The sequence below is a fragment of the Danio rerio genome, chromosome 4 (assembly GCF_049306965.1).
Source record: "Danio rerio strain Tuebingen ecotype United States chromosome 4, GRCz12tu, whole genome shotgun sequence".
Lineage (NCBI taxonomy): Eukaryota > Metazoa > Chordata > Actinopteri > Cypriniformes > Danionidae > Danio > Danio rerio.
The window spans coordinates 61,584,812-61,611,743 of record NC_133179.1 but is presented as its reverse complement, the minus strand read 5'-3'; the positions used below and the strand labels follow the sequence as shown (position 1 = coordinate 61,611,743).

The 26,932-nt window shown below is 37.3% G+C and overlaps 3 protein-coding genes and 1 long non-coding RNA gene across 5 annotated transcripts in view; 3 read left to right on the top strand and 1 right to left on the bottom strand.

Moving 5' to 3' along the window:
* The window catches only part of LOC141381913 (uncharacterized), a 560,761-nt gene that overhangs the window by 296,741 nt on the left and 237,088 nt on the right, over positions 1-26,932 (top strand). The window lies entirely within an intron of this gene.
* Positions 1-26,932, top strand: part of znf1032 (zinc finger protein 1032) — a 104,859-nt gene that overhangs the window by 57,776 nt on the left and 20,151 nt on the right. The window lies entirely within an intron of this gene.
* LOC103910680 (uncharacterized) lies at positions 589-6,753 on the top strand. The gene is made up of 7 exons (XM_009300643.5): positions 589-743; positions 1,102-1,185; positions 1,688-2,178; positions 2,345-2,672; positions 2,790-3,591; positions 3,690-3,899; positions 6,303-6,753. The coding sequence occupies exons 3-5, from the start codon at positions 1,802-1,804 to the stop codon at positions 3,162-3,164; spliced, it is 1,080 nt and encodes a 359-aa protein (XP_009298918.3). The 5' UTR covers positions 589-743; positions 1,102-1,185; positions 1,688-1,801; the 3' UTR covers positions 3,165-3,591; positions 3,690-3,899; positions 6,303-6,753.
* Positions 11,468-24,641, bottom strand: LOC137491027 (uncharacterized). Of its 2 annotated transcripts, XM_068220071.2 has the most exons (4): positions 24,612-24,641; positions 24,126-24,270; positions 19,663-19,807; positions 11,468-13,338 (listed from the first exon to the last, which is right to left on the bottom strand). In XM_068220071.2, exons 3-4 carry the CDS (start codon positions 19,745-19,747, stop codon positions 12,647-12,649), a joined length of 777 nt encoding a protein of 258 aa, XP_068076172.2. In that variant the 5' UTR covers positions 19,748-19,807; positions 24,126-24,270; positions 24,612-24,641; the 3' UTR covers positions 11,468-12,646. The 2 variants fall into 2 exon arrangements, with proteins under 2 accessions (XP_068076172.2, XP_073805058.1); XM_073948957.1 differs by lacking the exon at positions 24,126-24,270.

Genomic DNA, 26,932 nt, shown 5'->3' with positions numbered 1-26,932 from the left:
AGAGAGCGTTGTCGCCAGGGCGGCCAGAGCGACCTTGGACACTCTCGCCGCTTTCGGTGTGAACGTACGGTAACGTGTCACATTTATTTGCAATGAACCAGTTGTCTAATTAAATCTATTCTAACTTATATCTTATTTCTACCTGTAAAAGTAGCAGAGATTGGTAGTAAAAAACAGCTTGAACTCGAAACACTGTAGAGAAATCAAACTGATTGTACAACAGACATATAGAAAGATAGTTTCTAATTGCTTGAAATGTAATGTGATGTACACTTATGTTCAAAAACTTATTATTGTTAAAATATAAAAGCTTAATATTACTCATATATTGCAAGAATTCTATTGTGTTTGATTTGCTCATAAATTAAGTAGATTTTATTTGATTTGAATTATTTGAATAAATTATTCTTTATTTATTTAATTTGCCTATATTATTTCACATTATTCCAGTTTTTACTAAATATTTGATCAAATAAATGTAGCCTTGATAAACATACTTAAAACAAACAAAATACATTGAGCAGATCGCAAACCTTTGAACAGTAGTGTACATATTGCCATTGTGAACACAGTGTTTTTAATGAAATGCTTTTTGTCTTGCCCTTTTTGAGTTCACCAAACCAAGATTTTCCGGATCCCACATTGCTGCAGCAAAGCCAAATCTTAGTGTGGCTAGAAGACCATCACAGGCTGATGTCCAGCCCAGTTCAGCAGTGTGTAGTGCTTCTACACCAAGCACGGCTGTAAGTATTGTCATAATCCACATAGCTTTCTGAGAGAATTTGGTATAAGCATTTGTTTTACGTAAATTCGTATTTTTATTAAGTACAGTCACATTAAATCTCAATAAAACATCTCTGTAGTATTCTTTTAGTGCATAAAAACATATATATTAAAAATAAGCACCATTCTTTAAACTTTTTGTTCTGCATAAAAGCGCTGTGACAAAATTTTACAGTTTAGCAGCAATCATTCATTTCCAATGTATTTTATACATTGATGTTCAAATAAATTAATGGTTGCAAAAAATTCGGATTAGTTAATGTTACTTATAGATATATATTTACAAAATGCACTTTGTTATACTGCTTGTTTGTACAGACACAGGACCTTCAAGTTTCTGCCCCCGTCCTCACATCCACTACGGCAGTGACCAGTTCCACAGAGCCGTCCGGCATTGTCTCAGTAAGTCATTTCATATTTTCTGTCCAAAAAAGGTAATTTGGTTTGCATATTTGCTGCCCCAGCTGAATTCACACAAAGTGGTTTTAAGACCAGCCAATTAAATTGACTTGATGTTAATTAACTAAGCTTGATATATGTATAAATGTTAACAAAATAAAGAGAGGAAAAAATAAAGCAAAGAATCACAAAAATTATGCCTGTTGTTGTTGATATTTTATGTTCACAGTAGTAAAAGAAAAGAAAATGGATGGAAGAGAAGTAGAAAGGAAAAAGAGAAATAACTGTATTGGAAAATACTTTTGCTTCTTTAAAGAAAATGTTTATTGGTGAAATTCTATTAATGATTTTTGGAATTGAAAAACATAATAAGGTATTTAAAAACAATCACTTAAAATCAAAGGTATTTAGATTATAATCATGATATCACGTGAGGGTACTCACTCAAATATGTAAGGTGCATTTACATTACCAGACTAAAGGTTTGATCTATTTTCCTTCACAGACTGCACCTTCTGGGTCATTGTTGCAAGCTCCATCAGCTGTTCCACTTCCGCGCCTTTGGGCTGAAACCTTGCCACCAGAGGACCACAAGTGGATTGCCAGCAGGCTTTTTAAAATGGGGTCCAAAGGAAAGCCAGAGCTTCGAGACAACCTCCAGCTCTGGTATTACCCTCCACAGCCTGCACTTACATACAATCAGGCTCCAGCTCCAGACAGATTTTTCTGTCATTCACTTTTGCTGTGGATGCCATACAAGCTGTGGAGGGTCAAAGTCCTTTGCCCTAATCCTGCATGTGGACAGCATCAGCTGACAGGTGGAGGTCTGCACAAAAGGGCACGGCAGGTTCTGGACATCGACAGGATGTACAACATGGTTACAGAAACCCTCATCTGTACCAAGTGCAAAGCCTCGCATGTGTCCTGGAGTCAGACTGTCTTGCAGCAGCTGGATCTTGGCCATCGCTCAGAGTTTCGGGTCATTCTCACACAGAAGTGAGTAATTGAACACCTTTATTCCTCGTGCAGTTGTTAACCTATCATCACAGATATATGAAAATACTTTACAAATTATATATATATATATATATATATATATATATATATATATATATATATATATATATATATATGTTTATATCAATATTCTTCTGTTCCTAAGGTACGCCTGTGATATAAGAGTCATTCGCCTACTGCGTGAGCGTGGACTAGGCAACAGCCCCACAAGGGTCATCAAACAACTGAAGGAAAACCACAGTGAAGAGTGGCTCCAGCGTCTAGCCCGCTACACCACTCAGTGTGTGGATTTCCTCAGTGGACCTGGGGTGTTGCCGATCACCTTCCAGGAGCCCCCAGCACCTACAGTTGTGCCAAGCTGCAAGTGGCTCCTCACTGTCTACAGCCAGGACATCTTGACAAGGTTGAATGAAATCCATGCCAGGATAACATCGACCCATGGGTCCATCTTGAAGATGGATTCAACTAAAAAGGTTAGTGGATATTCATCAATTTATAATTTCTTTATTATATTCCAGCATTGGTAAAAACCCTTTGTGTAGTCTGCTTGATCTGACGATACACCATGGTTCTTCTCTTGTCTAATCTAGATCACAAAAAAGCTGGCCGGGACAGCAAAAGGAACAGGACTCTGGCTCACCTCTGTTGGCAATGAGTTTGGTCAGGTGCTGATAAGTGTGCTCACTGCCCAGGAAGGAGCAGGACTGGACAGGATGGTGGATGGGCTGGTCAGAAGATACCAGGAGGCTGGGGTGGATCTACCTGCTGTTTTGTATGTGGACTGTGGGTGCTGCACTGATGTGGGTGAGACCAAACTCAAAGCCAGGTTCAGAGGATGGCCGGAGTTGACTGTGAAATTGGACATCTGGCACTCTATGCGCAGGATTTCCGTGGGATGTACAACTGATGCTCATCAACTGTATCCCATCTTCATGTCACGGATCTCTGCATGCATTTTTGAATAGGATGCGGCTGATGTTTCTTTGCTACGCCAAGCAAAGCGAGCCCTGTTGATGTCCCAAGGTTGGCCTGCGTTGACAGATGCTGATGTCAACAAACATCTCACCAGGGAGGAGCTGGCTCTCCATTGCCGGAGGAGGACCCGTGGGGAGGAGACTACCATCCTTTTACTTAAACAGCTTCTTACTGAGTTCATGAGCAACAAGGGCAATGACTCGCTGGGCGTTCCTCTTTTAGACAAGGAAAGGATGGAGCACATCTGGAGTGTCCAAAAAAAGCATATAAAATTCATTCAGGACCCCCCTGGTGTCGTGCTCTACACTGAAACGGGGAGCATAACCAAGGGAGATGTTCTGCTACGGACCTACAGATGTGCCAGGGGCTCCACGTCTCTCGAGTCTTTCCATTTACACCTCAACCGTTTCATCCTAGGTATGATTCTGCACAAACATTGTGTAAAAACGCATTAAATGTCTTTGTGTGTTTTTGTTTTTTAATTAAGTCCTAAACATTGTTTTTAATATTTACAGGGTACAGCGCAAATAGTCTGAACTTTCAGATTTATTTGCTGGAGGGACTAAACAGGTGGATCCAGGACCGGGAGGCTGCTTCCTTGGCATCTGAACCATCAGCTTTACGCAGCTACACAGGAGAACTTGTTTACTGTGTAAACTGCAACTTTGAAAAGCTGTTTGGGAGAAAAGTGGTGCCCAACTTTTGTCCGCCTGCACGTTACACTGGTAAGAGATTTTGCTATTGTTAATAAACCTGCAATTTCTGTGTTCTCTCCATCTACTGTATCCAGTTTAATACAGTAGGTCAATGTTCATGAGCTTTGTGCTGTGAAATCTTTGCTTGTCTTTAAATATTTGTAAGAACAAATGTATTGTTTCATGACTACTTACTGAAGTAAAGCAAGATACAAAATTATTATTACATTATTATTACGTCATTATCAAACATAATGCTACAAGCTTTGAGGGAAATTTATTTGTACATTTCTCTGTCTTCGTTGTATTTCCATTGCATTTCATTAGATGTTTTGTCCAGAATATTTACATTTAGTCATTTAGCAGACGCTTTTATCCAAAGCGACTTACAAATGAGGACAAGGAAGCAATTTACACAACTAAGAGCAACAATGAATAAGTACTAAAGGCAAGTTTCAGGTCTGTAAAGTCTAAGAAGGGAAGTGTTAGTAGTTTTTTTTTTTTTTTTTTTGTACAATTAGTGTGATATTCAAAGAGGCAATTGCAGATTAGGAAGTGAAGTGGAGACTAAATAGTTGAGTTTTTAGTCGTTTCTTGAAAATAGCGAGTGACTCTGCTGTTCTGATGCAGTTAGGGAGTTCATTCCACCAACTGGGCAGATTGAGCGTGAGCGTTCGCGAAAGTGATTTTTTCCCTCTTTGGGATGGAACCACGAGGCGAAGTTCATTCACAGAACGCAAGTTTCTGGAGGGCACATAGATCTGCAGAAGTGAGTGCAGATAAGAAGGTGCTAGGCCAGAAGTCACTTTGTAGGCAAACATCAGAGTTTTGAATTTGATGCGAGCAGCAACTGGCAGCCAGTACAAACGGACTAGCAGCGGAGTGACATGTGCTCGTTTAGGTTCATTGAAGACAACCCGTGCTGCTGCATTCTGGAGCAGTTGAAGAGGCTTGATAGAGTTAGCTGGAAGCCCAGCTAGTAGAGAGTTGCAGTAATCCAGTTTGGAGAGAACAAGAGCTTGAACAAGGAGTTGAGCTGCATGTTCAGATAAGAAGGGTCGGATCTTTCTGATGTTATAGAGTGCAAATCTGCACGATCGAGCAGTTCTAGAAATGTGGTCAGAGAAGTTTAGTTGGTCATCAATCGTTACTCCAAGGCTTTTCACCATTTTGGATGCAGTAATAGTTGCCCCATCCATCTGGATTGAAAAGTTATGGTGTAGAGTCGGGTTGGCAGAAACTACAAGCATTTCCGTTTTTGCGAGGTTCAGCTGAAGATGATGATCTTTCATCCAGTGTGAAATATCCAACAGGCAGGCTGAGATACGAGCTGGAACGGAGGGATCATCACGATGAAAAGAGAGGTATAGCTGGGTGTCATCAGCATAGCAGTGGTAGGAGAATCCATGTCTCTGGATGACTGGTCCTAGAGATGATGTGTAGATGGAGAAGAGAAGTGGCCCAAGAACAGAGCCTTGAGGTACCCCAGTGTTTAGATGCTGTAGGTTGGACACCTCTCCCCTCCAAGACACCCTGAATGACCTGTCAGAGAGGTAAGATCTGAACCATTGTATAACAGTGCCCGCAACGCCCAGTGACTCAAGCGTAGATAGCAGGATCTGGTGGTTGACAGTGTCAAAAGCAGCTGACAAGTCCAGCAAAATGAGGACTGATGATTTAGAGTCTGCTTTAGCCAGTCTGAGATCCTCCATGACCGAGAGCAGGGCAGTCTCAGTTGAGTGGCCTTTCTTAAAGCCGGATTGCTTGTTGTCCATGAGATTGTTTTGAGTAAGAAAGTCCAGGACTTGATTGAACACTACTTTCTCCAGAATCTTGGCCATGAATGGAAGCAGGGATACTGGTCTGTAGTTTTCAAGTAGCGTATGGTCCAGGTTGGGTTTCTTTAGCAGTGGGGTTACCCTAGCCTGCTTAAATGTAGTGGGGAATAAACCAGAGTCAAGAGATGTGTTAATTATGTGAGTCAGTGTTGGTATGACTGCAGGAGAGATGGCTTGCAAGAGATGAGAGGGAATGGGATCGAGTGGACAGGTGGTTGCATGGCTAGATAGCACAAGTTTGGACACCTCAGACTCAGAGAGCTGAGAAAAAGAGGTGAGTGTGTGTGGTGTTGGTGTTGTATCTTGCGTGTTTGTTGTAGGTGCAGCAAATTGAGCACTGATTTTTGCAGTTTTGGTGCAGAAGAATGTAGCAAAGTCATCAGTAGTAAGTGTGGAGGATGCGGGTGGAGGAGGAGGATAGAGGAGGAAGCAAAATGTTTTAAAATATTTATTATGTTTTGGATCTCTGATTCAAATGTATGTTTTTGTTTGTTTCTTCCTTGGCGTTGAGCTTTTAAAACTACTTGCTACTTCAACACCCAATCAAACATGGCTCTTAAAATTTGTTTATTTATGTTTCATTTATTTTTTTCAGGTGAGCTCATTGGAGTGCAGTATCTGTTCCAGCAGACTGGTCAGGCACTGCAGAACATGAACCCAGACTGCTGAGCTCATTGAGGATCTCAATGTGGATGAGCGAGAAGAAGATGAGGGCTTCTGTGACATCAGTGAGGATCACACTATTGTTGATCCGGAGGCTGCTCTGTCACCATCCTCCTCCACATTGAGATCGGGTTCCTCCACTGCAGTCACCAGCAGTGTCGCTTCTTTGCCAGTCTCCACATGCCCTGCACTGGTCCCTGACTCACCTGCGCAGCCTGAAGAACCAATTTCACCTGTGCCCTTAGAGCCAGAAGAGGCTACGGAAGATGATGACGAAGACAATGATGATGACGACAATGATGATGGTGATAAAGATACTGTAAGTCCCACTAATTTCTGTCTTTACAATGATCTAGAATAATTTTAAAATAAAGTGTAAAGTCAAACACGCATCAGGTTTATTTCCGTAGTGCAGCTTCAACATGATAACAGAAACAATTATGGATTAAACAATTTAATGTGCTATTTTTTTTTTTTTTTTTTTGTGCTTTCATTTGGCTGTTGACTACCAAAATATTCCGGGCTTCCAGCATGTGAACAGGCTGGCTGAATATCTGGTTGGGCTTCGGACCCACAAAAGCCTCAGCCTTATGGAGACAGATTAGACTCAATAATAATTCACGCAAAAGACACGATGTACACATGCGTAGCCAAATTCACGTGCATAAAATGAAATTCACGTGCGTAAAATATTTATTTATATTCACAAAAAAATTTCACGTGCACAGAATAAAAATACATTTTCATAAAATACGTTTCACAAATGCAAAACACGATTTGCAATTGTATAAGAGTGTACAAAAAGTTTGAATGTTTAAAACTTGCGAGTTCATCCTGAATGAGAATGTGCTAATCCTCTTTTACGTACGACTCCCCCTCGATACGTGTGTGTGTATTATTGAGACTTTCCTGCCAGAGTCAGGGTAACTCGTACCTTTCAGCCAATCAGATGAGAGCTGTAGTCAATGACACCAACTCTGCGCTTCATTTGCGCAGACTGTTTCTCTCCAGCATAGCGAACGGAAAAAACAGCAGTCGGAGTTGCACTTTTTTCATTTATTTAATTGTAACCCTGTGGTATTAACACCATTTATGTGTATGCAGATACCATTACAAAATGATGTGTATGTTCCTTTAAGAAATACGTGAAAGAGTATTCAGCAAGCTTGGTTGAGATGACACAGGTCTAGCATAACAAATGCTATGTGGGGAGATGCTGTTATCTGATTGGGTGAATTAGAGAGTGTGTTTTTGCTCCTCCAATCAGGAGTAAAGAGGGGCGGGAGAAAAAAAGATCGGGAGAAAGAGGAAAAAAAGTCACACGCAGTGCGTGAGAGATCGGGAAGTTTGTAGATTTTAGACCATAAAGTCTGTTATATTCCCTTTAATTTTAGATTTAGTGAGTTTAGCAGCGCACACGTTGCTAAAAAGAAACGGAAAGAAGATCTGATTTGTGCAGTGAGTGAGAAACAGTTTAAGTTTGTCCTTTGTATATGGAAAGTTCTTTACAGGACTTTAATCACCAAAATTAGTTCGAAACCCTTACGAACTGAAAACTGTGACGTGAAGAACGAACTTGCTGGAAGCATCACGGTGAAAGGAAGCACACCTAACAGCTGTGAGTGTTGTGGGCTACACCAGTCTGCGAGCATCGTTGGACAGCAAGTTTGGCGTTGGATGGTGTCAGGTTACACATGCGTGAGCCTCGTTTTGTCATCTTATAAGTAAGGTACCTTTATTTTATTTGCTCGGTTGAGCGAAGGGGCCATTTGTTTGTTTCTGGGCCACACCGAACTCAAGCTGCACATCAGGCCTGCAACGGGGTGGGATTGGTGTGTGTGTGTGTGTGTGTGTGTGTGTATATGAGAGTGTGTGTGTGGATCCACATATCCCTAAAGTGACTTGTTAAAAGGTTTTTCTTTCAAATTCTCTGTCATAACAGTAGTTCATTTATATTGTTAAAGTCAGCTTTACGGGAGTTATAATCTATTGTTTATTTCGGGTTTTTGTTTTAGAGTAGCAAATTTACTATTGAATACATAAAGAGATAGCTTTAGGAAGAGATTTTAAATTATAAAAGCATAAGGGAACAGGCATATACAATTACTGTGTTTAGTTTAATAATAGGAGAAACGCATTGGTTTATTGTCATATTCTGAGTATTTTTGTATTCCTTAAGTGATTTTTGTCTTTCTGTGCTGCATCTGAGCATAGAATTGAAACCTATTGGATGTAAATAATACATTTTTATTAAATTTTTCTACATTATTGATTGATATTGTTTTTATTTATGTAAAATACCTTGAATACACTTTTATAGTTAATCCTTGTGGTTTTGGGTCCTTATTTTGTCTCTTGTTGGTATTTGTGTGATTAGTAAGTGCAGTACATAACTAATATTAATCTAAGTTAAACGTGTTCAGGTTAGTCCGACAATCAGTGGATATATAAAAGTAATCTTGTGAACTCAGGCCCTTTTATCAGGTTCTTTTTATCTGGAGTCTAGAGGTAAAAGGAAAAAGGGTTACATAATTATTTGTCCATAGCCTCACTCCTTTTATCCATTATTTTGCCGCAGCTCCGCTCTTATTTATTTTCTCTCAGCCTCATGAGCGGAGTGTAGCCTGCAGAATGATGAATTATCATTCCGGCGACTTGAACATAGCAGTACCACTGTGGTCTAGCGGTCAGTATGTTGCATAATCAAGTCCCCGACCCGGGTTTGATCCTCACCTGGCTTAAGCTTTTTTTTTTTTTTCATTTTTATTGTTAAGACATATAAAACTGTAAGGTTGTTGAACATTTGAAGTTCCAAAGCAGCTGTTTTCTTCAAAAAGACTTGATAGTGTAATTAGAAACTGACTTGGAAATGACTTTATTTTAATATAGTCAGTCATAAACTGAGGTGGGCCGGTCAAAGGCTTGAAACTCCAGGGCTGAAAAGGAGTCCCACTCCGGCCCTGATTATATCCAATAAATGTAAACAAGCTGCTGTTGTGCTTTAGTAATATAATATGTAGAATATAAATATAACATTAATACTTTTCGGAATATTTTTAACACAAATCGAGCCTCTGGGATCATTTCAAACATGTTTGATGCCCCTCAGGATTTTAATCCAACTTACAGCCGGATCACCGAAGAGAAGAGCTGAGGAGAATCACGTCAGTTTTAATAAATTAGGTTTTAATTTTTTTAAGTCTATAGAGACTTTGCAGAATAAAAATGCTTAATCATTCCAGTAGGTGGCACATACAGATCAGTAATGAGAACCAGTGATGAGACATTCCAAACGCATACATAAGCAAAACAGAACACACGACACTACCAAAATAAAACATTGTATTTAATGCTGAAAGAAGGTCAACCAGTTTAACATATCATACAGCATTCACAATAGCCTTATTAATTTAATTAGGCTATAATGTCCTTGACCACCGGCAAATCAGAATGTTCAACTGGACATCACTATAGTTCTTTGTTCAGAGTCGCTGCCTCAGTCAATCAAATCCAGTCAAATGAAGATTACAGCTCAGACTACATTGATTTTAACCCGATTTATGCCTGATTTTCACCTTCTGGGAAAAGGAGATAAATAAGTTTACTACAGCTCGTGATAAGCAATAAAACACTTAGTTTATGTTGTCATATTTTCATTGTAAATTTTTTAGTTTCTAGTTTAATAAACAAAAATATACTCATAAGCATCATTTAAAATGATTATTTATATAATTATTACGGAATGATAGGGTATATTATACATATTATATTACTAAAGCACAACAGCAGCTTGTTTACATTCATTGGATATAATCAGGGCTGGAGTGGGACTCCTTTTCAGCCCTGGAGTTTCAAGCCTTTGACCGGCACACCTCAGTTCACGACTGACTATCTTAAAATAAGGTCATTTCCAAATCAGTTTCTAATTACACTATTAAGTCTTTTTAAAGAAAAAAGCTGCTTTAGAACTTCAAATGTTCAACAACCTTACAGTTTTATGTCTTAACAATAAAAATGAAAAAAAAAAAAAAAAGAGTTAATCTCTGGTGAGGATCAAACACGGGTCGGTGGCTTGATAATACAACATGCTGACCGCTAGACCACAATGGTACTGCTGTGCTTGCATTGCCAGAATGATATTTCATCATTCTGCAGGCTACATTCTGCTCACGAGGCTGCGAGACAATAAATAAATAAGAGCGGAGCTGCTGCAAAATAATAGATAAAAAGAGTGAGGCTATAGACAAATAATTAAATAAATGAAAAAAAAAGTGCAACTCCGACTGCTGCTTTCTCTGTTCACCATGCTGGAGAGAAAAAGTCTGCGCAAATGAAGCGCAGAGTTGGTGTCATTGACTACAGCTCTCATCTGATTGGCTGAAAGGTACGAGTTACCCTGCCTCTGGCAGGAAAGTCTCAAAAATACGCGTATCCAGGGGGAGTTGTACGTGAAAGAGGATTTGCACATTCTCATCCAGGATAAACGCGCAAGTTTTAAACATTCAAAACTTTTTGTACACTCTTATACATTTGCAAATGGTGTTTTGCATTTGTGAAACGTATTTTATGAAAATGTATATTTATTTTGAGCACGTGAAAATGTTTTGTGAATATAAATAAATATTTCACGCAAGTGAATTTGATTTTATGCACGTGAGTTTGGCTACGCATGTGTACATCGTGTCTTTTGCATGAATTTCTTTTGAGACTAAACTGATTCCATATTCATAGGACATGGACCTTCAGCATGCAGAGGGACAATTTGCTGCTGAGTGTGACATGGCAGGGAAAGAAACAGCACCTACAAGTCAGAAACCACTGTGCTTGACTTGAAAAAGGTGGCCATCTCCAGTTTGGTGAGATTAAAAGATGGATCAGTGCAGCAGCAGCAGTTATGCAGTTGATGTGATTGTCTGTTGTGGTGAAGGAGCTGAGACGAAAGGCAATGTTCTCAATTTACCGCTCAATATAGGTTCCTACTCACACCTATGATCATGACTGAAAGGACAAGATCTCGGACACAACCAGACACATTTTACAAAGTGTTATGACCCGCTTGTTTGAGTCGCAACATAAAAGAAAGATGAACCAACAAAATAGCCTGAAGGCAAATTATTTATTATAAAATGCAACTCATAGAACAATCAATCAAAGCAACCAACAAATGTCTAGGGATACTAATGAAGATAAAGAACTTAGAATATAATCAAAACAACACCATAAGGTTAAAGAGTCAATGAGATGGCAAGTCTTGACATGAGGACTCCTGAGTAGCCACAGCGTCCTGGGGTAGCTAGCACAACGTTTATATACCCATGGATGAGTAATGCAGGAATCAAATCAGGATTTACCACATACTCCAATCTGGAGTCTTGGGATCATCACAGTGTTTTAATATTGTAAAACGTAACTAATAAAAGATGCACACAGAACAATTGAATGAGCTTTCTAAACTTGGGGTCCTGGTATACAGCAAACTAACTGTCCTGGAGCTCCACAGCAGCTTCTTTACTGTACGGTGTCTTCCCATTGATTTGTTTCTCATTCAGGGAGTCAGACAGAGAACATCATCCAAAACAACACAAGCTACATGAATACACTGGAGAGTGGAGTACAGATGTATCCGCACCTGTACAATCACTTGCAAAGAGTAATTAAGCCACAGAGGTACTGTGTGCCAGATGTTTATGAAACTGTTCTTTACTCAGCCACCAGCATTGTGTTTACGGTAAATGCGAGGAGCGCAACACATTTACAACCCGACCTACTGCAGTGTAGAAAAACAGTATAACGTTACTCAGCCTTTTCAAACATTATTCAGACATGAAACATCCTGTGCACATGAGAAAATGTTTTGCTGCATTCATGTCATGTGTGCAACTTTTTGTCCATGTGTTTCTAAAGCTGTGCAGAATGAGTGAAACTCTGTAGACTGATCAGATCTGTACGGTTTCTCTCTAGTGTGAATCCTCTTTTGTGTTTTCAGATGTGTTAACTGATTAAACCTCTTGTCACAGTGTGAAACCTCTACAGTCTCTCCGGTGTGAATTGTCTGGTGCAGTTTCAATTTTGGAGCAGTAATAAAAGCCTTCTTACACTCAAGCACATATACTCTTTTACACCAGTGCGGAACTTCATGTGTTCCTTAAGGTTTGCTAATCGATTTAAACTCTTCCCAAACTGAGTGCATGTGAATGGTTTCTCCCCAGTGTGGGTCTTCATGTGTTTATTAAGGTCTGAGGAGTTGCTGAAACTCATCCCACACTGAAGCTGCGGTCACACTAGACAAAAACTGGTGTGTTTGTTTAGGTGTGATGATTGGCTGAAACTCTGTCCACACTGAGCGCATGTGAATGGTTTCTCTCCAGTGTGGATCCTCATGTGTTGATGAAGGTTGGATAATTGGCTGAAACTCTTCCCACACTGAGTGCATGTGAATGGTTTCTCTCCAGTGTGGATCCTCATGTGTTTATTAAGGTGTGATGAGCAGTTAAAACTCTTCCCACACTGAGTGCATATAAATGGTTTCTCTCCAGTGTGAATCCTCATGTGTTTATTAAGGTGTGATGATTGGCTGAAACTCTTCCCACACTGAGTGCATGTGAATGGTTTCTCTCCAGTGTGGACCCTCATGTGTTGATTAAGGTGTGATGAGCAGCTGAAACTCTTCCCACACTCAGTGCATAAGAATGGTTTCTCTCCAGTGTGGCTCATCATGTGTAGATTAAGATATGATGATTGGCTGAAACTCTTCCCACACTGAGTGCATGTGAATGGTTTCTCTCCAGTGTGGATCATCATGTGAATCTTAAGATGGTCTTTTCTTCCAAAACTCTTTCCACACTGAGCGCAGGTGAAATGATTCTGGTCTCTCCTTTTCAAAATGCCATCAGTCTGTAAATGAGTTTTTTCCTCACTTTTGACATGATGTTCCTCCTCTTTACCCTCCTCATTCTCTTTAATTAGGTCTGAAATAGATAAAACATTAGTTTTCATTAAGTCTTAAAAACTCTCACTAAAAGCTGAAAAGTGAAAAGACACTGGAAACATTGGCTACACACACTGTAATTTTGATGCATGTTAAATGTAAAATAAATCAGATCATATTGTTTGGTCCATTAATGTGTACATATTTAAGCAGATTCAATTCAGTTCATCTTTATTTATCTAGTGCTTTTACAATGTAAATTGTGTCAAAGCCGCTTAACATAGAAGTTATAGTAATTTAAAACCATGTCAGTCCAGTTTTCAGAGTTTTTACATAATTGATCATAAAAGTAATTTTGGTCATATTAATAAGACAGAGATTAGAAATCTGTAAGTGGCCTTTTTTATTCATAATTACAACAACATGTTTTTCTAAAATTTGTAAAGCAGACAGGGAATGCTTGTTCATTCTGTGCCTGACTGGTAAACGCATCAGAAAAAAGTTATGGGGTAACAGCTGAACAAACTATGAACAAAATGCTGAATATTTGCCTCAGAGACATGAGACATAACCGTACAGCATCTGAATAAAGGCTGGAATGTGAACTTTTCACTTGTGTGCTGTTGGGTCATTTTCATCCATTCTGGGGTGATTTTGAGGCTCAGACTGATATTTGGGGACATCTTATTTTGACATATTCTGGAAAAATGCTTTAAATAAATTTTTTTTTAAAAACTCAATACACTCTGGGCAAATGTACTTTTTTCGTTATATTCATGGCTGTTTTTTCTCAATTGGCCTCTATTATAACAACATTTTTTGATTGCAAAGCCATGACAGCATATAATCATGCATTCATGATTATTGGTGTTTTCTGTGATGACAGTAAACATTGTTTAGTTGGTCTCCACCCATAGGACGGCAAAAAGGAAATGGGTGAGAGAATAAAGGAAGAGAAGGAGAGTCGAAGAGAAGTTGACTGAACTGTTCCAGTGCGGGGAAATGAGTAGAGAAACCGGGTCGAGACGAGCAGTGTAAACCAAACGATTGGTTGTGAGAAACAAAAAGCGGAAGTAGGTATTGAAGTAACAGAGCTAAGACCGCTGTCTTGTTACTGAAGTGCTCATGATGTCTGTGATCAAGTGCATCACTAAAGACTTCAGTGCAGTGTACTTAAGGTCAACTTACCGATTTATCTCGCTGCCATGGAATCTCACCTTCATACCGCAGTCGACAGTGTCAAAGATGCAAACTGGTAAGGTCTTCACGTGAAACTTAAAATTTTGTTTAATATTGCTCTTATCCTAAATACTATTACCTAAAACCTACCTATACTGGTAAATAAGCATTTAAGTGTCGGAGTCTAGCTGTTCTGAGCGTAATTCAACTTGAATCAGGATGAATATAGGAAGAAGCAACCGTAGGGAGGCAAAATCCGCTACTAGCCTCAATGCTAATGCTAACCCTGAAGTGCAAGCTGCATCTAAGAAAGAAACTTCTCTGGCGAATGATCACAGTGCAGTCCTTAAAGCTATTGATGCACTAAAAGGTCTGGAGTCTGTGTTGGGTGGATACTCCGACTCTCTGCCTAGTCTCGACACACACAATTTAGTTTTAGGAGGCAATTTTTAGAGAGGGACACGAACATAAGCTCCTGCTATATGTGGATGATCTTCTTTTTCTGTTAAATACAGGTACATGTATTCCAAAAGCTCTTACAGTAATTTCAGAATTTGGAAATGTTTCTGGATAAAAGTAAATCTTGCAAAGAGTCTCCTTTTCCCTATCAATGATAGAGCACAGCAAATGTCCTTCCAATCCTTTCCATTTTCAGTAAAAGCTGATAAACTTGTATATCTGGGTGTGAGTATGACACACAGGATAAAGGATTTGTTCTATAATTGTCACAACAACATTAAACAAAGCCAAACGAGACATGACGTGGTGGTCAATCCTTCCTTTACCTTTGGCTGGGAAGATCAATTCTATTAAACTGGTAATACTACCAAGATTTCTGTTTCTATTTCAGACTGAGCCTGTTTGTATTGCCAAGATTATAGATTTAGCAGTCCAATGATGGTCTAGGAAGGGAGTTAACTGTGTTAAAGACCTGTTTAAAGATGGCTTATTTATCTCATTCAACAGTTAAGAACAGACATTGAGATTCCCCAGTTTAATTCTTTTAGGTACTTTCAGATCCGTAGTTTCGTTAAAAACAAACATTTCTCTCCTTCACTGAACCAACCAGAAGAATGCTGGATAGATGAATTGGTAAATATGGACCCATATCAAAGAGGTATGATGCCCATGTTATATGAAGTGATCCTAAGAAATGCCTCCACTTCCCTAAACCATATAAATAAAAAATGGGAGGACGAACTGGGACTAGAAATATCAGATACAGCCTGGCAATATGCCATTGAACTGGTACACTCAACTTCTGTATGTGATTCAGATTCATCTTGCCCCAGATGTGGTTTGGAACCAGCAGATCAGAGTCATATGTTCTGGGGATGCCCTAGATTACATAGGTTTTGGACCAATATTTTTAGATAATTTTTTAATCTATATGTAATAAAGATATGGATCCTAATCCTTTGACCTCAATTTTTGGTACAGTGCCAGAAGAAATGTACCTGTCAGCTAATCACATAAAAATCATTGCCTTTTCTTCTTTATTGGCCAGATGCCTGATTCTTCTCAGTTGGAAAAAAAAAAAACGCCATCCCACAAACATTGGATATTAGAAGTGTTATCACATCTCAAACTCGAGCACCTTAAGTAGACTATATGAGGCTCTACAAAAAAAAGTTTGGCAAAAAGAGGTTTGGCAGCCTTTCCTATACTATACTGGGTTTTTATATCCTAGGTGAGAGTTTATCAATAATTTCCTAATTTGTTTTATCTATTTTTATTTAATTTATTTATTTTTCTCTTTCTCCCTTTTTCTTTATGGGGTGCGAGTATGTCTGTAGCTATGTACCATGGTTATTTGTTGAAAAATTGAAGACTTTTGAAAAATAAAAACATTTGAATAAGAATGTAAGCAGTACTAAATATTGTTTGTAGAACGAGTAATAATCCCATGAATCTAGTTACAGTACATGTCCCTGGCGAAGGTCTGTGAATTTAAGCGAATTATTCATTAAAGTTTTCATCCAATGAATCAAAGAGAACAAAATCATCACTTCCTGATTAACTGGTGCCAAATATCAACAGTAAAAACAGAATTCACTGTGGTAGAAAAAGCTACATGAAACTTTTATTTATTTAATTAAATAAATGTCACCTTAGAAGACAATGCCGACACACAATAAACACGTGGTGGCGTTTCAAGCCATGAGATGCGCAGAACAAACGCTTTTGACATGCTCCAGAAGCTCTGGAGGTAATTAATAATATGATAACATAAACACTAATATGGTTAAAGTGTTTTAGATGTTTTACAGTGTGCTCAGCCTGCTGGTTTGTCCATTTACACACACATTTTCATCATTTTTTTTCTTCACTCCCATCAGGTGAAGTTTTTTTTACGTAAGTTTATCTTTTCTTATTGAATAAAAAATTTATCCTACTCAGTTATGCACATGTTTTTTATGCCCGTATTTTAAAAATTATGTGCATCATGACGTTTCCATCAACCGATTGTTTTTTAATGCTCATAGCCCATCCAAAATAAACAAAAAATAGGTGGCTGGAGGCAAATCAATGCCAATATTAATCGAGCGCAGCGGTAATGTTTACAAGTGAGGAAAAGTTAAACACGAGCAGATTACAGGCTTACACGCGAGGAAACTACAGCTCACGCTGTATCTTTTCTGTGCACACGATGGGCGTTCTCACGAGTGAGGTCATGCTTACAATCTTTTCTCTCTGCTCGCTCACTGGTTCTTCTCTCTGCTCGCACAAAACTTTTGTGATTTTTGTCAGTCCTGGGGCGGGACTTGGTTTACTTGTTATCTCTAACGCTATTGGTTACTCTACCTTTCCGGAAGTTAGCCGAATGGTATGGTATGGATTAGGGTTGGGCCGATAGACGATGCCATCGTCCATCGCCGATGGCCAAGAGACATCACGATGCTGAGCCGGCATCGCCGATCCTCCGCCCCGCCCTCGTCGCAAACGCGCCCGCGAAAAATAGACACTCAGGCTCCGTTTACATTGATAGGTCTTAGAGTTAAAATGCCATTTTAGAATGAAAATGATCCACTCATTTAATATGCTCCTCTGAGCTTAAGGCAGAGAGCAGTGGACGTCGGACAGTTTATCAACGATGTACCACTGAATCGCATCTCACTATAATTGTTAAATGTGATATTCAGACATCCCAAGTCTCCCAGCAGTTCCAAGAGTCTTTTTGCATTTGCGGGACTCATAATTGCTCTTTATTGTTTGAACTCTCAGTAATGATTAAATCACACTGAACTGAGCTAAAATGAACTGAACTTAAACACTAAAAACTGAACTACACTGTTCCAGTTACTGTGACCATTTATGTGAAGCTGCTTTGACACAATCTACATTGTGAAAGTGCTATACAAATAAAGCTGAATTGAATAATGCCTGCAAACGAGTGAAAATCACGCGTCTCCCTCCAGGTCCTCAAATCAAGTTGCACACCCTTCTCACCCCCGCATCACTCCTCGCTCTTCAGACAAGTCACACACTGTATACATGTATTTCATAAACGTAGATTTCTTCACGATTTAAAACAGCATCTTTGGATATCTTTTCTGCTGGAGAAACTTAAAACAAAACGTATAAAAAAAAAATTTACATATACCGTAGGAAAGGTACACCAGAACATTTTGGCAGTTTTAAAACCTTGACTTTACTTTGTTCAAACAGCGGTATACCTTGTAAACGGTTATCGGCACATGCCCAAGCAGCATAACACTGATTTTAGGATCTAAAAATTATTATTTTTTTAAAAGTCTCAAGCAAAAAGATTCCAATGGTGCCGCCTGCTGGTACATGAAGAATTTGGTCAATACTGAAGAACTTTACACTCAGATGTTTGCATATCATCAGCATGCTGTAATCCATTTCTTAAGCTGCAAATGTCATTTTTAGACTGGTTCCACTGTAATTTGTTCAATTTGTTTCACGTCGTCCCACAGCAACATCATATATATTAGAATACTGTACAATGTTTCATAACAATTAATTACTTTAGTGTCAATTTCATTCAGCATATTTAAAAGTTTAAACCAGGATTTCTGCAGGTATACCAAGTTAAATTTAAGAATTTTCAAGATATTTTAAGACCATTTAGACTGACATTTTAGACTCATAAAGGCCTAAAGGCTAAGGAATTTTTCAAATAGCCCAGATGGAAAAGATTTTTAGTGCCCGATCAAAAAAATATCATAATTTAATTAATTTAATTATACAATTATAAATACATTTTTAAAAATTGTATTTTAGATATTTCTTAGCAAAAAATTTTAAATTGCGTGTAGCAACAAGCAAGCTTTACTTGTACCCATACACTTTTTTCCTGAATAAACTTTCTTTTAAAAAAAAAATAATAATAATAAATAACATATATTTTAAACTTTTTTAAAACCTATAATAAACAAAATCTGCACAACAATCTGTCCAGGTCGATGTCCTCAGCAGTAATGGAGCACATTTAAACAAATTTTACTGTAAGTAAAAATTTATACTATTATGAAAAATAGAGTTAAATTTATTATTTTGAATGAAAATTTTTATTGAGATGGATTGTTGGGGATTGTAGATTTTGGAATTTAAGACTTTTTAAGGCCCAGCAGAAACCCAGTTTAAACACAATAGCCCTGGTAATTAGTTATTATAATAATGATGTAATTCTAACTCAGATACTGACTGTAAGAACTAGAAACAACTACTAGAATCAAGTTTAAACCCATAAAGAAGTTGGAATTGTGATCAACATGACATGCAAATAGAAAGTACTAAATCAACATCATCACTGTAATAGCAGATATCTTCTATGAGAATAATGTAGGTCAAACATCGTCAGCTCAGTTGAACTTTTTTTAATTTACTGTTTTTGTTTATTGTATATAGCGCCAGCGCTCAAGGACGCTTACCAACAACAGAAGAAAAAGAAAAGCAATAAAGCTCTTTCTGATTCTGATAACCTTAAGAAGGTAGAGAAAATGGGAGACTAATAATACATAAAAAGAATGAAAAAACTAATGAGAACAAGTGACAAAAGAAACTCATTCCTGTTTTTCAATCAGTGTTTATGTGCATTTAGGAGAACTAGGCAGCACACTCGGGGCTGCAAGATGGATTTAATTTAGTATTCTTATTATTAAAATATATCTGAATGAGGATCAAATGACTGCGTTGGTATTTGAGAATGAAAATCAACCTGTTTGTTCCTGCAGATCTTCCTGATTGACTGTGAATGTCTCTTCAATCTTCACATCTTCACTCTCCTCTTTAATAAACGCCATCTTTATAACAGTGTGGAGATCAGTCGCTTCAGCAGGAGTTTCTCTCTGTGACACTTTATCCTGTTTAAAATAAACAAAACAATGAACAGAAACAAAATAACTTCTCTTCAACACTTGCTTCAATGTTTTTTATGGGAGTAATTAACAAAAAGAAATCAGGTAAAATGTTTCTTTAACACTTATTACACACTTTCCTGTTACTTTATTCCAGGGGTCGGCAACCCAAAATGTTGAAAGAGCCATATTGGACCAAAAAAAACAAAAACAAATATGTCTGAAGCCGCAAAAAATTAAAAGCCTTATATAAGCCTTATAATGATGGCAACACATGCTGTATGTATTTATATTAGCTATATTAGCCTACTATAAAAATGACTTCGTTGGCTACAAATACATACTGAGCCTTCATGATTAAATGTTCATTTCCCTGCAGTGCATCCTGTAGAGAATGACGCGCCACGTGACTACTCTGTTGTACGATGCCGTCTCAAGTTTAACTTAATTACAGTATATTAATGAATTATGTTTAATGTTCAAGTTTAACTTCATTACAATATTAATGAATTGTTTAATGATCAAGTTTAACTTCATTACAATGTTAATGCATTATGTTTAATGATCAAGTTTAACTTCATTACAATATTATTGCATTATGTTTTGCTTTGATGAAATTAAAGAAATGCAATAAAGAAATCGTTATAAATAAGAAATGTTTTTAATGTTTTTTTATTTTATTTTGAGGATTCCAAAAAACAACATTAAAATGAACGTGCACAACGTGCCCCTTATCTGGGCAACAGTGCAATAAAACGCAGTCTGCCATTTCTATATCAAGATCAGCTCGAGTCATTCCTGGGAATGTGCTCAACAAGGAAGGGTCAATCTCCAGGGGTGTGTGTCAAGGAAAGACAGTCTCGTTTTTTCCTTTCGCAACTCGCAAAATCTGCTCTCAAATGCAGTTTGCATATCAACGATCGCACCTTGTAAATAATCACCGTTGAGTGAGTGATCGGGATGGACTTCTTTGAATTCTCTCAGGGAGGGAAAATGAGAAAGCGTGCCCCGCTGTACATCTTTGGCAAAGACAGCTTGCGCTCCATGGCGCATCACACAGCCGCCGGTTTGTTTACAACAGCTACCTGCCTGGCATCCCGCCCTGCTGATAGAAACGTGTGTCGCAGGCTATGACGCAAATCTTCGTTGACAGAAATGTTGAAATTAAATATTCTACACACTTTTACAGCATTGGAAAACGTTAAGATTGTTTGTCCTCCTATAGAAACCATATTAAAACAAACAATATATTTACCTCCCTCATCGTTTTCCATTTTCAAACATCTTTTGAAAAAGTTCCAGGGAGCCACTAGGGCAGCGCTAAAGAGCCGCATGCGGCTCTAGAGCCGCGGGTTGCCGACCCCTGCTCTAGGGGAACGAGACAGGGCTGCCCTCTGTCCCCTCTGCTCTGACATTGCCATCAAACCTCTTGCAACTGTATTAAGGAACTCAGATGGCATGCGAGGAATTTTCAGAGGGACACGAACATAACCTCCTGCTATAAGCGGATGATCGTTTTCTTTTTCTGTCAAATCCAGATACATATATTCCAAAAGCTCTTACAATAATTTCAGAATTTGAAAATGTTTCTTGATACAAAGTCAATCTAGCAAAGAGTCTCCTTTTCCCTTTCAATGATAGAGCACAGCAAATGTCCACCCAAACCTTTCCATTTTCAGTAAGTCCTGATAAATTTGTATATCTGGGTGTGAGTGTGACACGTAAATATAAGGATTTGTTTAATAATAATTTTTAAATGACGTTAGACAAAGTAAAACGAGACATGACGCACTGGTCAACCTTTCCTATATCTTTGGAAGATCAATTCCATTAAACTGATAATACTACCAAGATTTCTGTTTCTATTTCAGACCGTGCCTGTTTGTATTGCCAAGATTATATATTTCAGCAGTCCAATTCTGGTTTAGGAAGGGAGTTAACTGTGTTAAAGACCTGTTTAAAGATGGCATATTTATCTCATTTAACAGTTGAGAACAGACATTGAGATTCCCCAGTCTAATTCTTTTAGGTACCCTCAGGTCCATAGTTTCATTAAAAAACACTTCTGTCCTTCACTGAACCAACCAGAAGCATGCTGGATAGATGAATTGGTAAATATGGACCCATATCAAAGATGTATGATGCCCATGTTATATGAAGTGATCCAAAGAACTGCCTCCCCTTCCCTAAACCATATAAATCAGAAATGGGAAGACGAACTGGGACTAGAAATATTAGATACAGCCTGGCAATATGCCATAGAACTGGTACGCTCATCTTCTGTATGTGATTCAGATTCATCCTGTCCCAGATGTGGTTTGGAACCAGAAGATCTGAGTCATATGTTCTGGGGATGCCCTAAATTACATAGATTTTGGACCAATATTTTTAAATAATTTTCATCTAAATGTGATAAAGATATGGATCCTAATCATTTGACCTCAAATTTTGGTACAGTGCCAGAAGAAATGTACCTGTTAGCTAATCACATAGAAATCATGTGAAATGTAAATTAAATTTAATTACAAAACTAACCCTAACAAGCAAACAAGTGAAAACGAGAAGTGAAAAAAAAAAAAAAAATCGCACGTCTCCCTCCCGGTCCTCAAATAAGTTGCACACCTTTCTCACCCCCGGATCCCTTCTAGCTCTTCAGACACGTCACACACTGTCTGCATTAGTTTCAAAAACACAGATTTCTTAACGATTTAAAACGGCATCTTTGGATATCTTTTTTTTGCTGAAGATACTGTTGTCCTGAAAAACTTAAAACAAAACGTAAAAAAAACAACTTGCATATACCGTAGGAAAGGTACAGCAGAACATTTTGGCAGTTTTAAAACCTCAACTTTTTTCAAACCGCGGTATACCTTGTAAACTGTTATCATCACATGTATAAGCAGCAGAACAATGTTTTTAGGATCTAAAAATTCCTTTTTTTTAAGTCTCAAGCATAAAGGATTCGAATGTCGCCGCCTGTTGATACGTGAAGAATATGGTCAATACTGAAGAACTTTACACTCAGATGTTTGCATTTCATTAGCATGCTGTAATCCATTTCTTAAGCAGAAAAAGTCATTTTTAGACTAGTTTGTTAGCCAGTTGTAGTCAGTGCATGCTAAACGTTTTTGTTCCACTATACTTTGTTGATTTTGTTTCACGTCGTCCCACAGCAACATCATATAGTTTAGAATACTGTACAATGTTTTATAACAATTTATTATTTTGATATCCATTTCATTCAGCAAGTTTAAAATTGGAGGCATCCACATTTTTTGACATACTTTAAACCAGGGTTTCTGCAGGTTAAATTTAAGACTTTTTAAGATATTTTTAAGACCATTATGACTGAAATTTTAGACTCACAAAGGGCTAAAGGCTAAGGAATTTTTCAAATGGCTAAGATGGAAAAGATTGTATTATCATATTTTAATTCATTTAATTATACAATAATAAATATTTTTTTAAAAATTATATTTTAGATATTTTTTAGCAAAAGATTTTAAATTGTGTGTAGCAACAAGTAAGCTTTACTTGTATCCATACACTTTTTTCCCAAATAAACTTTCTTTAAAAAAAATAAATAAATGAACAAATGCTTTAAACGTTTTAAAACCTATAATAAACAAAATCTATGCACAACAATCTGTCTAGGTCGATGTCCTCAGCAGTAATGGAGCACGTTTAAACAAATGTTATTGTAAGTAAATATTTAAACCATTATGATGAATAGAGTTAAAATGACCTTTTTGAATGAAAAGTTTTATTGGTATGGGTTGTTGGTGATTGTAGATTGAAATTTTAGATTTTGGAATTTAAGGCACCGCAGAAACCCTGTTTAAAAGCAATAGCCCTGGTAATTAGCTATTATAATAATGATGTAATTCTAACTCAGATACTATCTGTGAGAACTCGTAACAACTACTAGAAACAAGTTTAAACCCATAAAGCAGATAGCAGATATCTTAGCAGATATAATAGCAGATATCTTCTATGAGAATACTGTAGGTCAAATATCGTCAGCTTATTTGAACTTTAATTTATTTGTTTTTGTTTATTGTATATAGCGCCAGTGCTCAAGGACGCTTTACCAACAGCAGGAGAACAAGAAAATCAATAACCTTAAAAAGGTAGAGAAAATGGGAGACTAATAATACATTAAAAGAATGACAAAAGACACGAGAGCAAGTGACAAAAGAAACTCATTCCTGTCTTTCAATGACTGCTTTTGTGCGTTTAGGAGAACTAGGCAGCACACTCAGGGCTGCAAGATGGATTTAATTTAGTATTCTTATTATTAAAATATATCTGAATGAAAACTAACTTGTTTGTTCCTGCGGATCTTCCTGTTTGACTGTGAATGTCTCTTCAATCTTCACATCTTCACTCTCCTCTTTAATAAACTCCATCTTTATAACAGTGTGGAGATCAGTCGCTTCAGCAGGAGTTTTTCTCTCTGTGTTTGGACACTTAATCCAGTTCAAAATGAACAAAACAATGAACAGAAACAAAATAATTTCTCTTCAACACTTGCTTCAATGGTTTCTTTATTTGAGAGTAATTAACAAAAAGAAATCAGGTGAAACATTTAATTAAAACACTTATTATACACTTTTCTGTTGTTTTATTCAAACAACAGCCTTCAGTTACTCAGAATAAAATAGTACTACTAAAATACTAAAATAGTTGTATAAAGGGTTAAAATAATATTTCCAACAGCAGGAACATAATATAGCATCGTATAAAAAACTTAAAACTTTAGAACTTTAACTTTAAATCAGTTTATATCTGTAAACGTTTTAAAACAAACCTTTCTCCAGTTGAATCACAGCGACGAAGCAGCGCTGCCTGATGACGTCACACGCCACGGCAAAATAAAAGTCTTTTTTGTTTAACTTTTTTGCCACAATCTGTTGCAGTCATGACTTATTGATACATTTCTCCCATGGTTTTCACTTTACACTTTGTCTGCTCTCTCTCTCACAAACCTTAAATCTAAACATTTTCTTAACTTTTTTTTAATCCACTTTATAATGACTTGTATATCTACAACACTTTCTATTAATATCTGAGTCCAAATCTCATCCTCATAATTATGACCTCTTCTATTTCTACAACTTCATAAGCCTATTTAGGGTTTCTTTTTTCACATGAATTGTTGTCTCTTATTATCTGTGTTCCACGTTTCCTGCCATTCTTTAGCAATATCTGTAGTAATATTTAATTTACCTTTACTTACATAAGCATTAAAGGGGTAGTTCACATAAAAATTACAATTCTGTCATTTACTCATCCTCTACTAATTTCAAAACTGTTTCTGCTGAATGCAAATAAAGAGAATACAGGGGCAAAAAACAGCCACTGTATGGTTCAACAGTTCCTATGGACTTGGGGGAAACCAGAGCACCTGGAGGAAACTCATGCAAACATGGGGGAACACACAAACAAAAATGTCAACTGACCCAGCTGAGGCTCAAACCAACGACCTTCTTACTGTGAGGCGATCAGTGCTACCTACTGCACCACTGTGATGCCTCACATGTATAATTATTTGAGGTATTAAAATGGTATTGGATAAGAACTTCGCTTACAAATAGTTGTTATTTTTAAAATGTGTGAAAAAGCACCATTCAGATGTAGCGACTGTATTGATCTGGGCAATCAAGCATGTATTGTTATAGACACTATGCTTATTTGTCTTAAGAGATGTTAGGCAGGTCCTGTTCATGTAATATGTTCATGTAATAGTCTGTCAAGTTGGTATTGGCATGAAGAGCTATACCTGTTAACGGGTTTCTTATATGTTAAATGGTCCTATTCAGTTAATGATCAGGCAGCTATTAATAAAGATGACCGCACACAATGATGATCCATTTATTTAAATGACTATGTGACGCAGATATTTTAAATTCATTGTTGCAAACAAGTTACAGGAGTAAGTACAGTTGTTGTTTTATGTTATGTTCACCACTGTAAATACACCATAGTGAAAAAAATAAGGTTAATCACACTAAAAGTTCTGCATTGTGTAGATATGAAAGTGAACTCTAGTCGTTGAATTATTCTGTATAAACTGCCTATACAATAAATTTACTAGTGATGTAATTATTTTCTAATTATAAATATTTAGATGCATCACAGTATGTGATAGCTTTACTGTGTTAAAAGGAAAAGGTTTTGTCAGAGTATCTTATATATGCTTCTGTGAATGTCTATGCATATTTGTTTGCACAAACACAAGTAATAAATAGAGAGAAAAACATCTTTAATACATACCAGGTGAATAAGAGGATTTCGGGAAAGCTGAGCTGCTTACACATGTTCTGTTCAACTAAAAAACGAAGGAAAGAAAACAAAATTGGCACAGAAACAAGTTACATTTTGATAGTTACAATTTATAAACATAAAGTGTTTACAGTCTTCCAGAAGCCAGTAATAAGCTGCATGTGCTTTAAGATAAATAAAGGAGTCTAAACTCACATAAAGAACAAGTTTAGTAATAAATAAATGACTAAAACTCTGCTAATAGTTAGCTTATGTCAATATATTGACTGACCTTTACACAAATAAAACCTCAATGTGAAGTTTATAAATTGTTCCTTTCAACGAATGATAATATATCACAGTATAATAGTATACATCTTCTATAACTATTATATAAGTGAATGTAGTTGTGTGTATTGAGACATCGGTATGGATTGAGTTTTCAATGCTCATTTGCATCTTTACACAAAGACTTCAGCCAAGCAACTCTGAGAAACTTCTACAAAAACAACACACAACTCTTGCATTACCTTTTAACCAGGCTTGGGAAAAAATTAATTGAAATGTGTTACATATCATAAGTGTATCAACAGTAACTACAAAATGCAGCAACCAAAATTAAAAAAAAAGCTTTCATCAATAGTACTATAAAACAATAGCAGCTAAACAAATGAAGATGGCTAAAGTCAACTTATTTTCCCAATACATCATTATTTCTCTGTAAAACTGGTTTGTAAAGCTGCTGAACTTCCCATCCCCCACTGTATGTGTCTTGAGTCTTCACTGCTCCCCACTGCTCATTTGCATCTTTATACCAGCTTTAATGGGGGCCAATTGAGTCTTATCCAATCACATTCCAGATCCAGT

Excerpts from the sequence above, each read along its gene's own strand:
- LOC103910680 (XM_009300643.5), top strand. The coding sequence starts at position 1,802 with ATGGGGTCCAAAGGAAAGCCAGAGCTTCGAGACAACCTCCAGCTCTGG. Across the intron at positions 2,179-2,344 it reads CGGGTCATTCTCACACAGAA|GTACGCCTGTGATATAAGAG; the intron begins GTGAGTAATTGA and ends TCTGTTCCTAAG. Across the intron at positions 2,673-2,789 it reads AGATGGATTCAACTAAAAAG|ATCACAAAAAAGCTGGCCGG; the intron begins GTTAGTGGATAT and ends TGTCTAATCTAG.
- LOC137491027 (XM_068220071.2), bottom strand. The coding sequence starts at position 19,747 with ATGGCGTTTATTAAAGAGGAGAGTGAAGATGTGAAGATTGAAGAGACA. Across the intron at positions 13,339-19,662 it reads AGATCTGCAGGAACAAACAG|ACCTAATTAAAGAGAATGAG; the intron begins GTTGATTTTCAT and ends TATCTATTTCAG.